The sequence below is a fragment of the Plectropomus leopardus genome, chromosome 3, assembly GCF_026936395.1.
Source record: "Plectropomus leopardus strain MGB_pleo_1.0 chromosome 3, ASM2693639v1, whole genome shotgun sequence".
NCBI classification, from domain to species: domain Eukaryota; kingdom Metazoa; phylum Chordata; class Actinopteri; order Perciformes; family Serranidae; genus Plectropomus; species Plectropomus leopardus.
In genome coordinates, this window is record NC_142178.1 from 16812501 (window position 1) to 16830394 (window position 17894).

Genomic DNA, 17894 nt, shown 5'->3' on the forward strand with positions numbered 1-17894 from the left:
CAGAGAACAACCTGCAGACATCAGGAGGACTTAAGTTTATAGGCTCACATGTTTTACGTGAGTAATGAACTTTATGCACGCTCTGCTACAAATAAAGCAAAAATATAACCTCCAAAGGAACTCTCCAAACAAGGTGTCCAGTAGAGTGAAGATGAATTCCATAAGTAGGAAACGATAAAGCTCCTGGCCAACAAAACTCTCCCAGCACTGGAGACAAGGTTTTTGAAAAAGAAGGGAGTCAGCCATTTAAAAAATGCCACACTGAGCAACATAAACTCAAATAATCAATATTATTGACATAGATGTGACGAAAAAAGGTTTCTGCTCTGGTAGTTTATGTTACCTTCAGTCCAATACTTTGAGGATCAGAAGCCACCCGATGCAGCCAGTGGTAGCACAGGACTCCAAGAACGCTGACTTTCAACATCAAGTTTCTAGAAACCCAGACAGCAAAAAAACATTTCATAAACTAAAACCATCAGTTCTGCATTTTCTAAAACTCTGACTTCTGAGAACTTGCAACATGCCGTTCATCTGTGCGCACCTGCTGATGGCGACATATGTGCGTACAGATGGTGAGTCATAGTCCTCCATCCAGGCTGCGAGGTTGAACAGGCCGGGCAGCAGCAGGTTGATGAGGGAGACCACCACAGGGAGAGCCAGCAGGCTGGCCTCGTTCAACAAGGGGTTCTTGATGGTGCGACGAGAGCTTTGCTGGAGGTTCTGTTAGGGAGAGAGAGAGGACAAGAAGGTGATGATGTGCTCTTTAAATATTTCTGGACTTCTTGTAGGGCCGGGCAATGTGAATGTAGAGTTGACTATTGGGGCTTTCACAATTTTTTTACACAATGTTTTTATAAATAATCATCAGTAATATGGACATAATGACTAAAGGTAAATAGTAGAACAGCTACAACACTCTGGGAAGTTCAGAAAATGAACTGTGATGCAGCCTGTAAAACCAGGACAAGAAAACACGATATGATGATATCCAGAATCTAAGACTTTATCTTGTCCCATATCACAATATTAATATAATACTGATATATTGCCAAGCCCTAACATCTTAAATACTATTAATGAAGTCTGCCATGAGCTATCTGTTCGCATCTAATCTTGAATACTACTGGACTGATGAACCAAATATTTTGTGTGTCAAATTTATGACTGTATGCTCAAAGACTATGCATGGGTTACAGTGATTCCCAATTTTTGAAAAAGCCTGTTACACTGACTGTATACTGTCATTAACTGCTGACTCCTCTAACCTCTAAACAGGCCAGTAGGAGCCACAAGTGAGCAACAAAATCACTTAGCAAAAGGCATTTCCTACAACCTGCTGAGCTGAAAGCAAGATTGACCTTGTCCAGTCTCCACAGGTTTGCCTTCGTCTTGGCTTAAAAACTGACATCCATAGAAAACCTCAGTTTTCCCTCCCTAAAAGCCTGTCTACTCTGCTTACAAACTGATAATATAAAATGCATACCGTCTCCTTTCTTCTGTCACGCGCACACACTGGACCAACAGTCCCCCCTGCTCTGCCTGTCCCCCACCCACATTCCCCAGACACACCTAGCAGAGACGTGCACTTTACTGAGTGCACTTTTCACAGTTCTTCTACTTCTCATGACAACTTGCAGCACTGTTGTGAGCCTGCACGTCTTTACACTACCACAAGGGGTCACCAGCAAGTCTTACATAAAGTAGCTTTCAACTCAAGACAGTAGCAACAGATTTTTTTTATATAATGCATGTTGTTTGATATACAAAAGTATTACTGATTTGCTTGGGTGACAGTATGACCGAAGGTATGTGGCCACACTGTATGTATGCGTGACTGCTTTCAGAAACATAAAATTCTGTGTAAAAAACAACAACAAATAAACCCTTAAGTCTGAGTATTCGTGGATAAAAAATGATACCCTTTCGGACTTTGTACCCTGAAACCATCCTGCCTCACCTGGTGCATGTGTTCAGAGAAGTAGTAAATACCAAGCACGCAGGCAACGGTGCTTGCTATGCAGATAGCCCATGCCAAGCCATGAACCATCAGTCTCCCCAGCTTCTGGCAGGCAGTGGTCTTGACCTGCTTATGAGTCACCTCTGCTAGCAGCTCCTGCAGATGGTGGAGGAAGGACATAGAGTGAGTGACAGAGGGGGAATATAGAAGGAGAAACAGAGGGATAAAGAGGGTAAAGAACGTACTAGATCACCACATTCCTGTCTGCCAATTATGTGACAGAGATGGAGACAAAGAGCAGGAGGATGTGTTTGTGTGTGTTTAGATGTACCTTGAGCTGGGTGCAGATATTCTCAGACATGAGTCTGACAGAAGTTTTCTTAATGACCCTGAAGTCCCAGGAGCAGAGGACCTTCATGGCCAAAATACTGTGAGATTTGTCGATTCGGAAGCTCTGACCGAATGACTTTGACATGCTGTTGAGAAATTACAAATGAACATGCTCAGTGAGACATTATTACATTTAAAACCTGTTATATTCATATAGTTTGTGTTGAGATATACATTTTATCTTTTTTTTAAACAAACAAAAACCAAACAACAAATAACACTGTACCTATACACAAGAATGATACATGTGATGAAGAAAGCCACTCCTATTGTGAAGAAGTATGCAAGTGGCATTTTATACGACACACAGTCCAGCCTGGTTTGATTGGACAAAGAGACATTCTGTCCTCCACCATCATCCCCGCAGCTCCCACCCAGTGTGTAGTTGCAGTAGTATCCATAGTACATCACTGTGTCCGAGAAATAACCCTGAGACAAAAGGAGACAGAGAGACAGTCATATATGCAAAAACTTACATTTGCTTCAAATGTAGCTTTATTATATTTGGTTGGGGTCAAAGCTGCTTTGAATAATTTATTTGTGTCTGGATTGTTTTTTTCCCCAAAATTCTTGAAATTACATTTTCTCCTTCTACCTCATTGAAAGATCCAGAATCTGTGGTTATGCCTGTTTTCAGTATGGTTGGGCAATATAAAAAAAATAAAATATCACAATATTTATGACCAAATACCTAATCTGATAACTTTAGAAAATCACATCACTTTACTGTAATGCAACCTTTATATCAAGGAAAAGACACTTAAAATAGTATGTTGTCCAAAATCTAAAACAATATCAAGTCTCATGTCACAATATCAATAGAATATTGATAAATTGCCCTGCCACAATTTTTGGTTTCAAAAGTTTAACTGCTGGATACAAGCTGCCTCCTACTTCACTGAAATTTATTTTCAGCACTGCAGGTTTCATGTTTCCACATAACAGTTATATTATATATTGCATATTTAACCATAATTGGTTTCCACGCTAGTCGTAATGTCAAACAATCCTGTTACTACAGTTTCCAAACTGGATTTGGTGTCACAATCTTGTTTGTGCGTACACGTCTTAAACATGTAGAGAAACTTTGCCTGCTCAGCAGATGAAAGTAAAAACATCCTTCTAGTGTCTGAACATTTTGTATAGTGAAGCTCAAATATCCAAGTTACATCACAACGAGCAAAAGTAAAATCATTTCAATCATTTGTTGTAGTGTAGGGGGACTTTACCCAGCTGTTTAAAGAAGGCTTTGTTATTAGAAACTCAACATACAAATCAAAAGCTTCTGACCAAACATTAGGGATGTGATGAATGTTTTCTAAAAACTGAGGTCTCAAAGTGTGTGAGAGGTGTCACTATGACATGTCATCACAGCAAACAGCTCACCGCTCCGGTGAGGAGCTCCAGTCCAGAGAAGGGACTTCTTCCTGCAGGCAGCACTGGAGGGTGCACTGCCTGAGGCAGCACTAAGAAGGCACCGGTCACCAGGAACAGGAAGATGTTGAAGAAGAGTAGGGTCTTAAGGAACAGGAAGTATGAGAGGACACCAGTGCCGAAACGCCCGCCCACTCTCTTCAGCGCCACTTGCCACAGCTGGAGGGAGTGCAGGAAGGACAGCCAGCTGTACCAACTCTGTCTTGCACCCTGGGAAGAAAGCGTGGGAAAAAATGAGGAAGGGGAAATCCGTGTAATCTTTTAATCAACAACCACTAGTTTTCATATTGTATTTTGTGTTGTTTTTAAAAGGTCCAATGTGTGAGATTTTGGGCCATGTAACGGTGAAGTTGCAGCGCTGAAACTTCTCCGATGTGCCAAGCATATAGAACTACAGAGGCCAACACAAAAACACAAAAGGCCCTATCTAAAGCCTGATTTTCCAGATATTTACATACTGGGCTACTGTAGAAACACCATGGTGGACCTGTGCTGAATGTTAGCAACCTTTGAGAAAAAAAAACAGTGACACAGAAACTAATCCATGCTCTACTGAGAATGAGTCATGACGCAGCACCACAATTTGAGACAAAGTGAACACATGTTGGTTGTTTAGCGCTTGTGAGTGTGATCTGTGACTCACACCCTCAGGGCCACAAATGCTTAGGCAATAGACAGAATACACTGCCATGATAACAACACCTACGACAGGAAACGCTCATGGTGACACCCAATCGAGAAAAAATATTTTGTGCTGTCTCTTTTTGTCTGTTTCTGTGTCCATTTTATCAGTGAAAGAATTGATATTCATTTGCATGTTTTTAAGAACTCAAAAAAACACCCTAAGTAAAGTACACAGATAATCAGCAATGTGTTGAAACAGACACAATCATGCCATCATCATGTCTAGACAAATGAAAGGGAACACAAACCGAAAGTGTCACAATGTTTCCACTGTGTACAAAGAGTCTAGCTGAGCGCTCAATCAACTTAATCTGTCACTCAATCACTCCAACCAAACCTAACTCAAATCACATGTAGCAGCATGACTCTGGCTCTCTGCTGTGAGTTACACTGACTATACTATTAATAAGCTACTGTAAATACCTTGCTGCTGCTAGAGAAGCTTAGGATGTATCTTCTATCTATATTTTCCTGTATATTTTCATGTTCCAAGGTATCCCAGTGCCAAAATTATCTCAGTGCACTAGAACGGTGTAGAAAATTCTACACTGTAAAAAGCAACAAGCATCTTTGTCACTATACTTTGGAAGCAATAACCGGAAGCAATCTCACTACATCTACGCTTCACTTCATTTAAGTTAGATTTAATTTGCTAGTTAGCGAGCACTGAAAATAATACTGTTTTATATCTGGTCATCAGTTTAACTCAATCACATCTTATTTCTATCAACAATTTCATGAGTTCTATTATGAATAGTGTGCTTACAGGGACTGAACTCAATACCAGGACAGCATGCGTATTGTTTTAAAACTTTCAATCTCAACCTTTAAAAGTCTTCAAAGTGTTCAGAAACATGGAAATATGAAACTCCATTTGCTGATAAAAATTATGTGATACAATCAAAAAGCTCCAGAAAGGCAACTAAATGGACCTTGAGGTGAGATTGATTTATAAAAGAAATATCTACAAATGCAAACTGGTACAGTACCTAGATACCAACAGAGGTAAAAAGACTCAGCGTCATTTTGTGGGAAAAAAAATAAAGGAAGTAAAACAAAGAAAGATGTTTCAAGTGATGTAAGTGACTCACAATGATGATGTAATACTTGAGTCGACTGCAACAGGGAATCTGGCTGCCAGAAAATGTGCGTTTCTCCTTTTGTGAAGCTAACCTCCTTAAGACAGAGAGACAAAGACAGAAATTCAGACTGATGTATAAAAAAACACTGAATCTAGGGCTGTGCGCTATGATGAAATTTATCATCTGACGATAAAAAAGGTCCATCGTTTCATATTATATTTCGTTTATTTATATTTTTTTACATCATCCGATAACATTTTGATTTACTTAATTATAACAATACTTTATTAAACTACTATAACTTTATACTTTATTTAACATAACAGTATTTTAGTTAACTTAATTTTAAGAGTAGTTAACATAACTTTTATGTTATGGCAGTACCTACTTTATTTCGTAACTGTAGTTCATTAAATAATTTTGTAGTTTACAGTAGTTTACAGGAGACTACCGAATACCGAGATATGTATCATACATGGCGATATAACCTGAAAATATTGTGATATTATTTTAAAGGCACATTGCCCAATCCTAACTGAATCTAAACAATAAGAACAAGGACCACTTGTACCTGAGTTCACTCTTCTCAGCCACACTGAGAGGCATCCCTCTGAGCATTCGGACTCTGTCACTCACTGACAGGTTCTGCAGGTTGTTCACCAAACGTTCCCTCTTGCTTACTGTAACACACACAGGGGCAGCAGCGCTTATGTTGTAAACTTGTCAAGCACAGATGAGTTTTTATTCCAGTGTCTTATCACGTCATTCTCCTCACACTCTATGCCCTCTACATCTGCGTCCGTGCTGTCGGCCTCCATGCCGTAGCCGCGTATGCTCGGTCTGGCAGAGCGAGAGAAGTCTCGGATGGCGGGTCTGCTCTGCCTGCGTCTTCGAAGCTGCATGGTCCTGTTGTAGTACTGCGAGATGATGGCACCCCTGCTGCGACCTGACAGTACAAGAGGATCAGGCAGTTCAGAGATGGGATCAGCAGCATTTACTACCTTGAAGGCGCTCCACTTACGCTGAACTCGCCAATTTCTTCATCCAAAGATAGTGGCTTCAGGATTTGTTATCACTATCCACAACCCCACCACCCTCCCCTCCATCCCCTGCTGACTGTGTGTAAAAATATGAGCATAATACTTTTACACACAATCAGTAGGGGATAGAGGGGGTGTAATAATAACAATAATGTGTTAGCTTGCAATTCAGTAGTGTATGGCTGCGTTTAGATTTTGCCACAATGGGTGTTAGAGAGAGCTAATTGTACAGAAGTACATAATATAACCCCCACAAAAAAAATAATTTAAGTTATTTAATTTAAAACTAAGAATACAGGAGGAACCCTTTGCAAATGATATATATATATACAGGTACAGTACATCACAATGTTTGCTTAAGCATGAAAGACCACCTGCTAACAGGTGAAATTGTTACATCCATACCAAGCTCCAACCCCATGTCAGGAGTAACAGAGTGACACACCTAAAAACTGCACAGATAAACAGATAAACAGGCTTTGAGCAAAATCAGGCAAGGTCAAAAAAAAAATGCAGAAAAAATATGTGACTGGAGAAAATCCTATACTTCTCTACTGTGGAGGGATGAGCAAAAACGATAAGAAATGGACCCCAAACCTTATAAAACCTTTTCTCTGACACTTGCCCTGTCACCATTTTAAACATTGCAATAAGCTACTGGGAATGTGTGGGTGAGCTTCTTCCTTCCGCTTCGGTAAAATTGCACAACGTGCTAAAAGAGAGGTTGAAAGCAAGGGGGCAACGTCCCATAGCTTGGGTGACAAGGGAATTTCAAAGAGAGCGACAAGGGGATTTGGCTCAAGATTTGTTTTTGGGTGGTTTTGATTTTATTGTTTGGACAGGTGATAAGAGAGGAAAAGGTGGAAGCGAGAGGGAGGATGACACTCAGCAATGCTCCACAGGTCAGAATCAGTCCCGGGCCGCTGCAAAGCCCTCAGCCTATATGTGGCGCACACTCCACCAGGTGAGCCAGAGGCTGCCCCAGATTCAGCTCAGTTATGCACTTTATAACATCTGTTTTGCAAGGTACAATAGAAATAAATCTATTAATTACAGCTGTTAGAATTTATTTCCATAGTTTTGAATGCGATAACCATCTTAGGACCCAAAAAAGAGATTCAAAAAAGGTCAGTGGCCAGACTGACACCAGGGATGTTGGTTTTCACTGACAGCATTTAAACCCCTAAGCAACAGGGACATCATGAGCCTAATTTACTGGTCTTTGGTACATAGCTTGTCATTCCACCAAACTTTAAACAGGTTAATTAATGTCTGAAATAGCAGTGTTTCCTCTACACTCATTTAGGAGTGGCGGCCCGCCGCTCCTTCAAATGTCGTTTTTTTTTTTTTTTTTTTTAAATTGCAAATACACCACCGCCGCATCACAGCACAGTCCTGCACTGCGTTGGGTGTCGCGAGTGCTGAGGCAGATAACTATCTTGCTCCGTATCTACTCTTTGGGGTAGATACCACCGCCCCCTCCCACCCCCAACACAACTAACAGGTGCCGACGTTAATTAGCTACTCGCATCCAGGTATCAGGTCGGAGAGTCAGAGGAGTGTCGGCTTGAAAATAGCGTGCAACTTACCGGAGAAAAGGTAGACTTATTAGCTTAAGAAAACTTATAATAGATTTTATTAGTTAAATAAACATTCGCAAAATATTGATGGCCAGCTAAGGTTACGTAGCTTAAGTTAATTGGGCCCGGTGCCAACTCAACTCAGTGTCGCTAACGTGAGTAAACTAATTGATAGCATTAAGCGATATACACGCCATGATGTAACTGCTGACTGCATTTTCAGATGAGCTTGTTCAAATATTTTTCAAAGAAGAGAAAGACACCTGATGAGGATGGCGCTAGTCAGGTATCATTAGCCTTTTTACTGACTCAAATTATGATGGTTAGGTAAAAAATTATGTTCACACTTGTAATCAAATGTGACGTGAGTGTAAATTATCTAACGTTAATGTTTTATGTAATGGTATAAGACAAGTAACAGATAGGGAGGAGCAGTGCAACAAAGTGAAGGAGAGCAGAGTACAGGAGGGGGAGTGCCGAGTGAAGGAGAAGGAGAGCAAAGTGATGGTGCAGGAGAGAGAGATGAGAGTAGAGGAGAAAAACATAAAGGGAAACACAGGCTATCAGGCTGGGACCCTAAATGGGTTGAAAAAAAAAAAAAAATTATTGTTTCTATTTGTAGGTGAAGACTGACTTGAGAAACAGGCTGCAGGGGATCACCCTGCAGCATGTATGCTGCTGAGCATCAACGGGCCTCTTGGGGAATTTCCGTACAACAGAGCCTTAGAGCTGTTCTACAAAAAACCAAGAAAAATCCATTGTTCTGAGCCTGGGTGCAAACTTTGCCACTGATTACAGCCCCATCAAGAAATGATTATTTATTGTTTTTATTATTTTATTGTTGAATTTTTGTTGTTATTTTTTATTTTTACATTCAGCCTTTAAAAAGCGTCATTTGTTTACGCCGCCACGGCTCCCCGGAGAGCCTGCCCCCGCTGCTGAAAAAAATCCTAGAGGAAACACTGAATAGCCATTAAAAGGTTAAAAAAAAACAGTGATAATGTAGTCTGTCTAATGTGAAAATATGAACAGAAGACCTGAACAGTATTTAACAGCAAAACTGCTTTAAAAAAATAACCATTTAGCCTTTAATGACTTCGTGTGGCTCTTTTCGGAGGGGAAGTACTGAAAGACAAACTGTTTTCTCTCATTCTGACATCGTTGGTATAACCAGCAAATTTATCATGTGGCAGTGGCACGGCTAAAGACATCAGACAACAGCTTTCGAATCATCTTCAACACCAAGCTGAGGCACCTGACCTGCCACATATACTGACAGGAAGATGACAGAAAAAACTGCTTCCCCATGAAACTGCTCAGTTGAGAACATCTGTTTTTATCTCTTAAACTGTAGCTCAGTATGTGCAGCATGCCAACACAGTACAGTATTTTGCTTGTTAAGTACAGTAAATTACGGCAATTCAAACGAAAGCAACTATCAGTTTACGTCAAGTGTTTCCTGTGTGGTGAAACTTGACCCCTAAATGTACATTTTCTCAGGAACTATGACAAACAGCGTAGTTCTCAGCAGCTACACATTTTCCACTACACTTGTAAAGTGGGCATGCACCATTAGGCTGTGTCCATGCCGCTGAGTCAAGCAGAGGAAGAAGTATTTAATTAAAACTTATTACTATTTTGTTTTTGTTGATTAGCAACTTTCTCCCTTATGGTCTATAATGCCAGGACAGTTTAAACTGCCATTTTCTCAGGGGGACTAAGTGTCTAAATGATTTCAAAAGATCTGTAAAAGCACGGTTAAATCATGCAAACAAATCAGAACTCACCGATTGTGCGGCTGGGCATGGAGGACAGGACCTTCATGGTTGCCGAGGACCATCGTTCACCTATGAGGGGGTCTACCTGTCTTTCATCGTCCTCCAATTCTGCGTCCCTTCGCACCGTCTTCCTTCTCTTATTCTCACGTCCAGGACTGGAGAGGTAGGGGACATTGTCTGTTGAATTTAAAAAAAACAAATGAAGAATACTGCTATTGCTGGAAAAGACAAAAAAAACTAAACATGATTACATTTTTAACCTCAATATCTATACCATGGTGATTTTGTTGTGGTGATTTTTGATAAGTGATGTTATTGATATGGACATTGATGATTGTTGATGATTACAGACAAATTCATGGTTCATTTTAGTTGGCTAGAAGAGTTAATTGAGTTCAAAAAGTGTATCACTCAATAATCTTTTAGCTTTTAAAACCGCTGTTGGTTACTTTTATGAAAATACGTTTGTAATATTTGCTGAAAATGTCACTATATCCATGAGTCAGAAAATATAATTTTTCTCCTTCTTCTCTTATGTTTCTAATGGCATTTACTCTACTGTGGCTGAAGGAAATCAAATAACATCAGTCAGAGCCGAGGAGTCTCTGTCGCAGCTGTCAGTCATGTCAGTCACAGCTTGTAAACTGCAGTCAATCTCGGTAGCGCAGATCAAAAATCAATCAAGATTCTGTTGCTGCATTGCCTGTTTCTTTTTTTCAGATTTTTTTTAGTGTACTGTTCAGCTGTAAACTGTGAAAGTTTGCTCCAGATGGTGGGTGATGCTTTGCTTCGGCTAGATTGTTCTCAACATGGCGGCAGGTCACAAACTTTTACATTTTACACTTTTACTCATTTTATAACTATAATGGTTCACTAAAAAAATATGTCTGAAAACATTTGAGGTGAGTACAAAAAGCAGTAACAGAATCCGGATTCATTTTTCAACAGCGTTTGTTTGACCACAGTTCGCAACCAGTGACTGGCATGATTGACAGCCGCGTCTGAGACTCCTCAGCTCTGATTGGTTGTTTTCCCTCAAGTGCAGTGGATTCTAGTAAATGCCATCAGAAGTACTATGAGGAGGCAGAGGCACATGATTTTTTTCACAGATTATCGGTCTCATGTACAACTGCATGGATGCAGTAACACTTTTAGCAAATATGACAAAAAAGTTTAAAAGTTAATGACTGTCGCTTCAAGACCAGAAAATGACAGTTAAGCCATATCCCCATGATCAAACCCCAGATATCTCGTCTTATATCACATTATCAATGTTATGTTATATGATGTACATGAACTAGCTGTTGTACAAATTCAGCCCACCACATGCAGACATGCGCTATCTAACTGTACCTCGATCCTCTTCGTCCAGTTGTCTCTGCAGCTGCTGCAGCTCGAGGGCGTCAGACAGTCCCCCATTCTGACTCTGCTCTGCTATCAGCTGGCTGAATGAGTCATGAACCCCTTCCTCATCTATTGGGCTCCTGACAGAGGGACACATGGACATTGATACAAAGATGCAGGCTTAGAAACACAGGTTAGATGTGCTTTTAAGGACTGTTGGCCGCTAAATACACAATGGCCTTCTGACTCAGTCACAAGTAGTCTCATGGGGGGAAACTGCAACCAAACAGCCCGGGAGGAGTCTGTGAAGTCGTTTTCATTCATTGGTGGACAGAACAGCAGAGATCGCCTTCTGTACGACCCTCTTCCTGCATTATGTAGATGTACTGTTAGTCAAAGCTAACTGGACTAACTGTTTTGTTTTAAAGCAAGAGGGAAAAACAGAAGAAAATACAGCTGGTCCAGCTCCCTTTGACTTATTAGTTTGAAACAGATAGTGTAAAAGAGCGCCACACTGAAGCCAGTCAGGTCTGTACTGTTTTCATATGTAAACTCTCACAGAGACAGACTGTATGCAAACGCACATACACACAGATTCAAATATGCTTTCAGCCAAACAAATGTGACTCATCTTTATGAAGACAATGAACTAGAAATTAGTAGTTGGTCACATGGTTTATAAAAACAATAATGAAAGCACCAGGACACTTACGGGCTGCCTTCCTGTTAAGTGTAACAAAGAGTGTAACACATCAAAGAGCACAGCTAATCCCGTCACATCGGTTCCTTGTTTCCCTCCCACCCTCCCAGCCTTCGCGTTACATAGCGCTTAGAAAGCTGACAGCTTGAAACGTCAAACCAAACTGAAGAACTGAGAAACTTAAACACTCACTCCAGTCCAGCCTCCATGAGGGGGTGGCTCAGGTCAAAACTAACATTTCGAGCCATTCTTCTTCTCCTCTGACAGTCTCGCTCTGTCAGGATGTCGGTCTCTTTGTTGACCAATCGCGGAGGGATCACACCCTCACCTGCTCAGACCTGCACTTCACTCCCACCATCGTGTTTATTCATCTACCTGAGAGAGGAGGGAAAAGGGAGAGGGGAGGCGGGGCGATGAGAAGTGAGTGAAGTACAGGTGAGGAATACATGCCAGCAGACTTCCTAGGAATGTGAACACTCTCGTCGTGTTACTGCTTGTCCTCCGCACATTTTTAACTGCATAGCAACAAAAAAATAAACCTGGAATGTATACATGAGAACTGACTATGTCACTTCCAGCCTCAGGTCTTTTCTAACACTTTGCAATAATGTGATCTGTATCTGGAAAACGATAAAAGTGTGAGGAGGGTTTCATGTACTACAGTTACCTAAAGCCACATGCCAAAGCACACAAGCCAAAAACAACAAACAGACATTGCTTTTTTAAAAGCATATGCATCCTTTTCTGTATGCTGTCAATCAGAGTGAGGACGGCAGTGACTCATGGATTTCAGAGATTTGGCTTGTCCGAGCTCATGAGAGCTCCATTGTGGGTCCTGCTTGTGACGATGACTGTGGTTAGAGTCAGATGGGGCAGTGTCACAAGTGACATGAATATTCATGGCTGGAGACAGAATGATGCATTGTCAGTGTTTACAGTCAGAGTATGTCTGAAGGGAAGTTGGAGGAAGCATGTTGGTTCCTCTGTTTGTGTGCATTTAAAGGGCCCTCATTTCAGTCCAAAAATGCATATAAACATTTATCAAAGACCAAGAGAGGACATGTCCTGTTGTCGTAAAACATGATCACAGGAGGAATAAAAATAAACATAAGTGAAGTGTTTGGGATTCAAGGAAATTGAATCCAGATATTCATTAGGGACTAATAAAATCTCTTTTCTAGATTAGTCTGAGCAGAGCAGAGACTGTGGGTAAATAAAACACAATCAATAAACTCTGCTTAACGACTGCTCTTTGGACATAGTAGAAGGCCATAAACAATAATAGCTGATCTAAGAATATATCCACATACTTTAAAGTTAGAAGAAGATGAAATTAAACCGATGGGTTTACCTTTTAAAATTTCCTTTTAAGGATGTGCAAATGATGGAGTATACCCTGAGAGTTTTAGACCATGAACTGACCACTAGAGATTTTGCCATTCAATGTTAATACTGTGGTGGCTCTCTCATTAAGATCTTTATGAGACCATTGTCAACAATGATGAAAATCAATGAGCAAAACTGAAAATAGATTTTTGCATTCATATGCCAAAACAAAGTATGTTTTAGGTATTTAAGTCATTGCATAAGCCAAAAACAGCCATTACTCTTTAATTGTTTTATCCATTATCAGTTTGTCAATTGATTTCCATATTAAAAAATAACAAATATCAAGATTCAATGTATTTCCTACTTAGATTAAAAATGTATCAAACTTACTTTTTCATGCAGATTGAATTGTTTTACCATGATCAGTTATTTGGAGAGATCATAAATGACCCAGGAGCCCAAACAGATGCTGAGAATTGAGATTAGCAAGGTTTACTTATCTCAGTCACTGGATGTCTATGGGTGCATCTTTTCTCAAACAATGAATATCTGGGCCAACTACTAATTTCAGTTCAAAGACAAAACAAGTGAAAAAAAGTTTAGGGTACATGAAGCTCCAGATCCACTTCCTGTTTACATGCACCCACAGCAGAAAGTAGTGGTTCATAAAAGTGATGCGACTGTAAGGATTTTGTTTGTTCCTGTGAAATGATCTGAGGGTTGAGGGTTTGCTGAGGGCTTTTAAGATTCTGTGGCACATGGGCATATTTTCCCTGCAGCTATGGTACTGTGCAAAAGTCTTAAACCACCATAGATTTGTTGTTTTAGCAAAGCTGTAATGAGGATATACTATACATATACACGCAGATAAGTCGGAACAACAGCAAAACACCCTTTAAACTGAATCATTGCTTAACCACTACCAAGCATGGAGCACACCGTGTACTCGTACTCACGGCAAAGAGCTTCGGGCAAAAGTATCCAACACAAACCAGGTACAAGTAGTTGGATGTGTTTGTTTAATACGAGTACCCTGCTGTGTGATGACAGCATTTGATGTGCACATACTTCAATCATTATGCATGCAGGAATTTGTGGCTATGAGGCTCAGACTTTTGCTCAGGGTGGAGGTGTTTCTGGTTCTGGTCTTGAGTGAGTATGATATCAGCTGGATACATACAGCAGGGCGCAGCTCTGAATATCAGCCAACACACTGACTAAATGACTGAGTGGCTCAAAATATCTCTCTACCACCATCCATCTTAATCCTTCTTCTAAGCCTATTCTTGTCCAGCCCTGTTGCAGCAATCTACTGCATGCATCTGCTTTTTTTCTCTTTTTTGTCTCAGACATTCATTTTTCATTACCTGAAATTTCCAGGATCATGTTCTGTTTCCTTAATGTGCTGTTTTCTCTGCCATACATATGTTGTAGTTGATCCCTTTTTGTTTGAATTTTAATTTTGCCTCTCCTCTGCAGAGCACAGAAACACAAACAATGGCTTTACACACCACCGCAACATTGTGTGTTTAGCCTTGCAGTGACTTATCTGTCATATGTCTGTATATGTGATCACTGATATTGAAGAAGTGCTCTGAGACTGTGCAGCCAGGGAAGTGTATTGTGGGAGTGGGACAAATACTCCACCCACACTGACAGGGGGTCAAAGTTGAGCTGCACTGCTGCCAAATAAAATAAGCTGGGAAAACATAGAAGGGGATAACAGAACACAGATGGGTTTAGTGCGAGTTGAAGTTGGGTAACAAGTTAATTAGAGGACATTGTTCTAACAAAAAAAAGGAAATAAGCAGTATGAGACAGACAAAAGTGCCACTGCAAGCAGTATAAGCTTGACATAGGGACCGTCCACTCTGCTGAACATCACTCTAACTACATAGACAGTGGACAAATCAGAGGGCAGTTATCAGCAGATCCGAGGGTGAGGCATAGGGTTTAAGTGGAGGGAGGGCTGGAAAGGAATCTGTCCACTCTGACAGCTTTTAACAACTGCACGGAAATCAGTTCTCACAGTGCCAAGAAAAAACAATAGAGGGAGCAAAGCTACAGTAAACATGGCAGCAGTACCATGTACTTATGTTTCAGTCCCCTAATGTCATCTGTTAGGCATCACAGTTGGCCTCAGGAAAGGGGGGTTAAAACGAGACAACGGAGATGATTAAAAGAGGAGAACCTGTAATTCTGTAATTAAGTACCAATTGAGCAAAAGTCAGAAATTGTTTATGGAGTTAAGCAGTAATTAATTAGGAAAACCAGGAAAAGCAGAGGGGGCAGAGAATGGTGACAGGCTACTAACAGGCATGGGTAAATCAATAGGCTGGTTTCCATTACAGATTTGCACACAACTTCAGCAATTGTTTCAAAATTAAATAAAACACAAATGCAACATTACTGTGTTTCCACTGAGTGATGTAATTTGACTTCTCTGGCAATGTTATGCGACTTCTCCTCTTGCTATAGCATTCCAAGAAGATTGACGTGTTTCCATTAGGCAAATTTTATATTCCTAATTTCTATTTGTGCAGTGTGAGGGTTAATGGACACCCGCCTACTAAAAGGGCCTACCAGGCACTGGCCCAAGGGCCCAAAGGGACAGGGCTCCGCTGGACTTAACCAGATAAAATGTTACTCAAAGAGAGGTACTGGCCAGGTAGAGACCTCCGAGAAACATAAAATTACTACAGAGACCAAAAAAGGGCAAAAAGGGAAGCAAAACAGCTCGAAGCAGACACACAGAGACTCACAATGACCATAAAAGAGGGAAAACAACCAAAAAAAGACACAAAATGACAACAAAGCAAACAAGAGACTCTAAATGACCACTAAGAAACACGAAACTACCACAAAGAGACACAAAACAAGGGCTGCCTCTTGATAGTCGGAGATTTGAATCATCAGTCTGAGACCTTCAGTTAACCAAGATCGCTTCAAGTCGAGCAGCCTTTTTTGACATCATGTTGTGCAGTGCACTTCTGGGACATTTTGATCACCAGATTTTGGTCTAGAGTGCATGCTCTTGACTTTCACTCTACTCTTTAGAGCTGCGGACCTTCAGACAGCGCATAGATGGCAGCACAGAGTAGAGAAGAGAGACCCTTTGCTTGACAGTGATGACTCCACAGCTTACAGCAACTTAATACAATAGTCTCTGGCTTTTGTTTGATATCTACTTGCAGCAAAAAATGTTGTTGCACATTTACAGCCTGTCATTAGCACCGTTAGCTTGTTTACTATCTGACATGAATGCCGCTGTTAAGCTTCAATTTTTAAAACTTCATATGGAAAACAAAACAAATCATCACATATTCATATTGGACAGCCAAATCCAATGTGACTGGCTTAATTCTGAGTCAGATACAGACCTAGACAAAACGACAGAGATTTAACAACTACAAAAAAGACAAAAAGAGGCTAAATAAATATTAAGTCTGTGTGTCTTGCTCCTGTTGCTCCTGTGTAGGAGAGGTAGTGGGGCCCTCTGCATGTCTGTGCCCAGGGGCCCTCTGCCTCATAACCTGCCCATGCTAACAGAGGCGGTGAAGGTAGAAAAAAAGGGGAAAATCTGCAAGCAATTAACAGGACTCTGCTGTCTCTTACACAGCCAGGCATGCATTTGCATACACTGTTACAGTGTTACTGCACTCTGAGGCCCATAATAATAAGTCTCTCCGCCTTCATTCAGAAAAAATGGGACACAAAATTATAGGTTATAGGTTGGCAACATAACAGACAGTGGAAACTCCAGTGCTTAAACACAGATGTGGCAAAAAAAGAAATAGCCATCACTGCTCATGTACCTAGTTTCTGTCATGAGAAAGCACAAGGAAAGAGTTATGCCACAACAAACTAGCCTACTCGGCTGTTGCACAACAAACGAGAAAAGCTCATTCAGCCGAGATTGTGAATCTGTAATTACTTCAGTGGGCTTTTCCGCTGAACAAGCTCACATGTCAGAGCGACACCGAGCAAAGGCAAACAAAAAAATAAAATTAAAATGCATTAAAATCGCTGCCTTATCTTGTGTTGTTGTCAGTTGTCGACTAGCTCGACGTTACACGTTAACTCGTTAGTCACGACCAACGGCTGACTGCGAGCTCCTCAACCTGTCAATGAGTTTCACTAGTTTGATAAACTTTTACCTCGAAGGTGACAACAAATCGGTAGTTTTAATCCGGACGTAGCCAAATTAAGAGAAAAATAACCTTAAAACTTGGACAAAGGCTGAACAAAGTTGCTCACTCACCCGTTCAGTGACTTAACAAACCCGTCGTGTCTGTGCTCGCCAGTGTGTCAGTCAAAATAGTCCACACGCGCAACCGGACAGCGGGGATATACCATTTTCTCGGAGCGAAGTTCGGTTTATACTTTTTCAACACGAAAGCTAAACCTGCATTCATCTACGGATATCCACAGTTATAATGTTTTTTTTTTTGTCGATATACCCAAGAACTGAGCATAGGCATCCGCCACGACCATCTACTGATAACGCGGTAACGTAAACGTCACCCCGCAGAGTTGCCAGTCTTGGTTCAGTCCTATTCAGGCTTGAAATCCC

General features: G+C 40.8%; 1 protein-coding gene across 1 annotated transcript in view; it reads right to left on the bottom strand.

The window, feature by feature from the left end:
- Window positions 1–17791, bottom strand: part of tmc6b (transmembrane channel-like 6b) — a 20994-nt gene extending 3203 nt beyond the window's left edge. Inside the window, exons 1-15 of the mRNA XM_042485052.2 lie at window positions 17583–17791; window positions 12185–12367; window positions 11302–11432; window positions 9958–10125; window positions 6326–6496; window positions 6122–6230; window positions 5560–5644; window positions 3737–3994; window positions 2577–2779; window positions 2292–2436; window positions 1961–2116; window positions 545–723; window positions 344–434; window positions 110–207; window positions 1–11 (exon numbers count right to left, since the gene is read on the bottom strand). The exon at window positions 1–11 is cut by the window's left edge and continues 85 nt beyond it. Of these exons, the coding sequence (XP_042340986.1) occupies window positions 1–11; window positions 110–207; window positions 344–434; window positions 545–723; window positions 1961–2116; window positions 2292–2436; window positions 2577–2779; window positions 3737–3994; window positions 5560–5644; window positions 6122–6230; window positions 6326–6496; window positions 9958–10125; window positions 11302–11432; window positions 12185–12240 (1861 nt within the window). The 5' untranslated portion in view covers window positions 12241–12367; window positions 17583–17791. The remainder of the gene's footprint in view (window positions 12–109; window positions 208–343; window positions 435–544; window positions 724–1960; window positions 2117–2291; window positions 2437–2576; window positions 2780–3736; window positions 3995–5559; window positions 5645–6121; window positions 6231–6325; window positions 6497–9957; window positions 10126–11301; window positions 11433–12184; window positions 12368–17582) is intronic.
- Window positions 17792–17894: the final 103 nt, after the last annotated feature.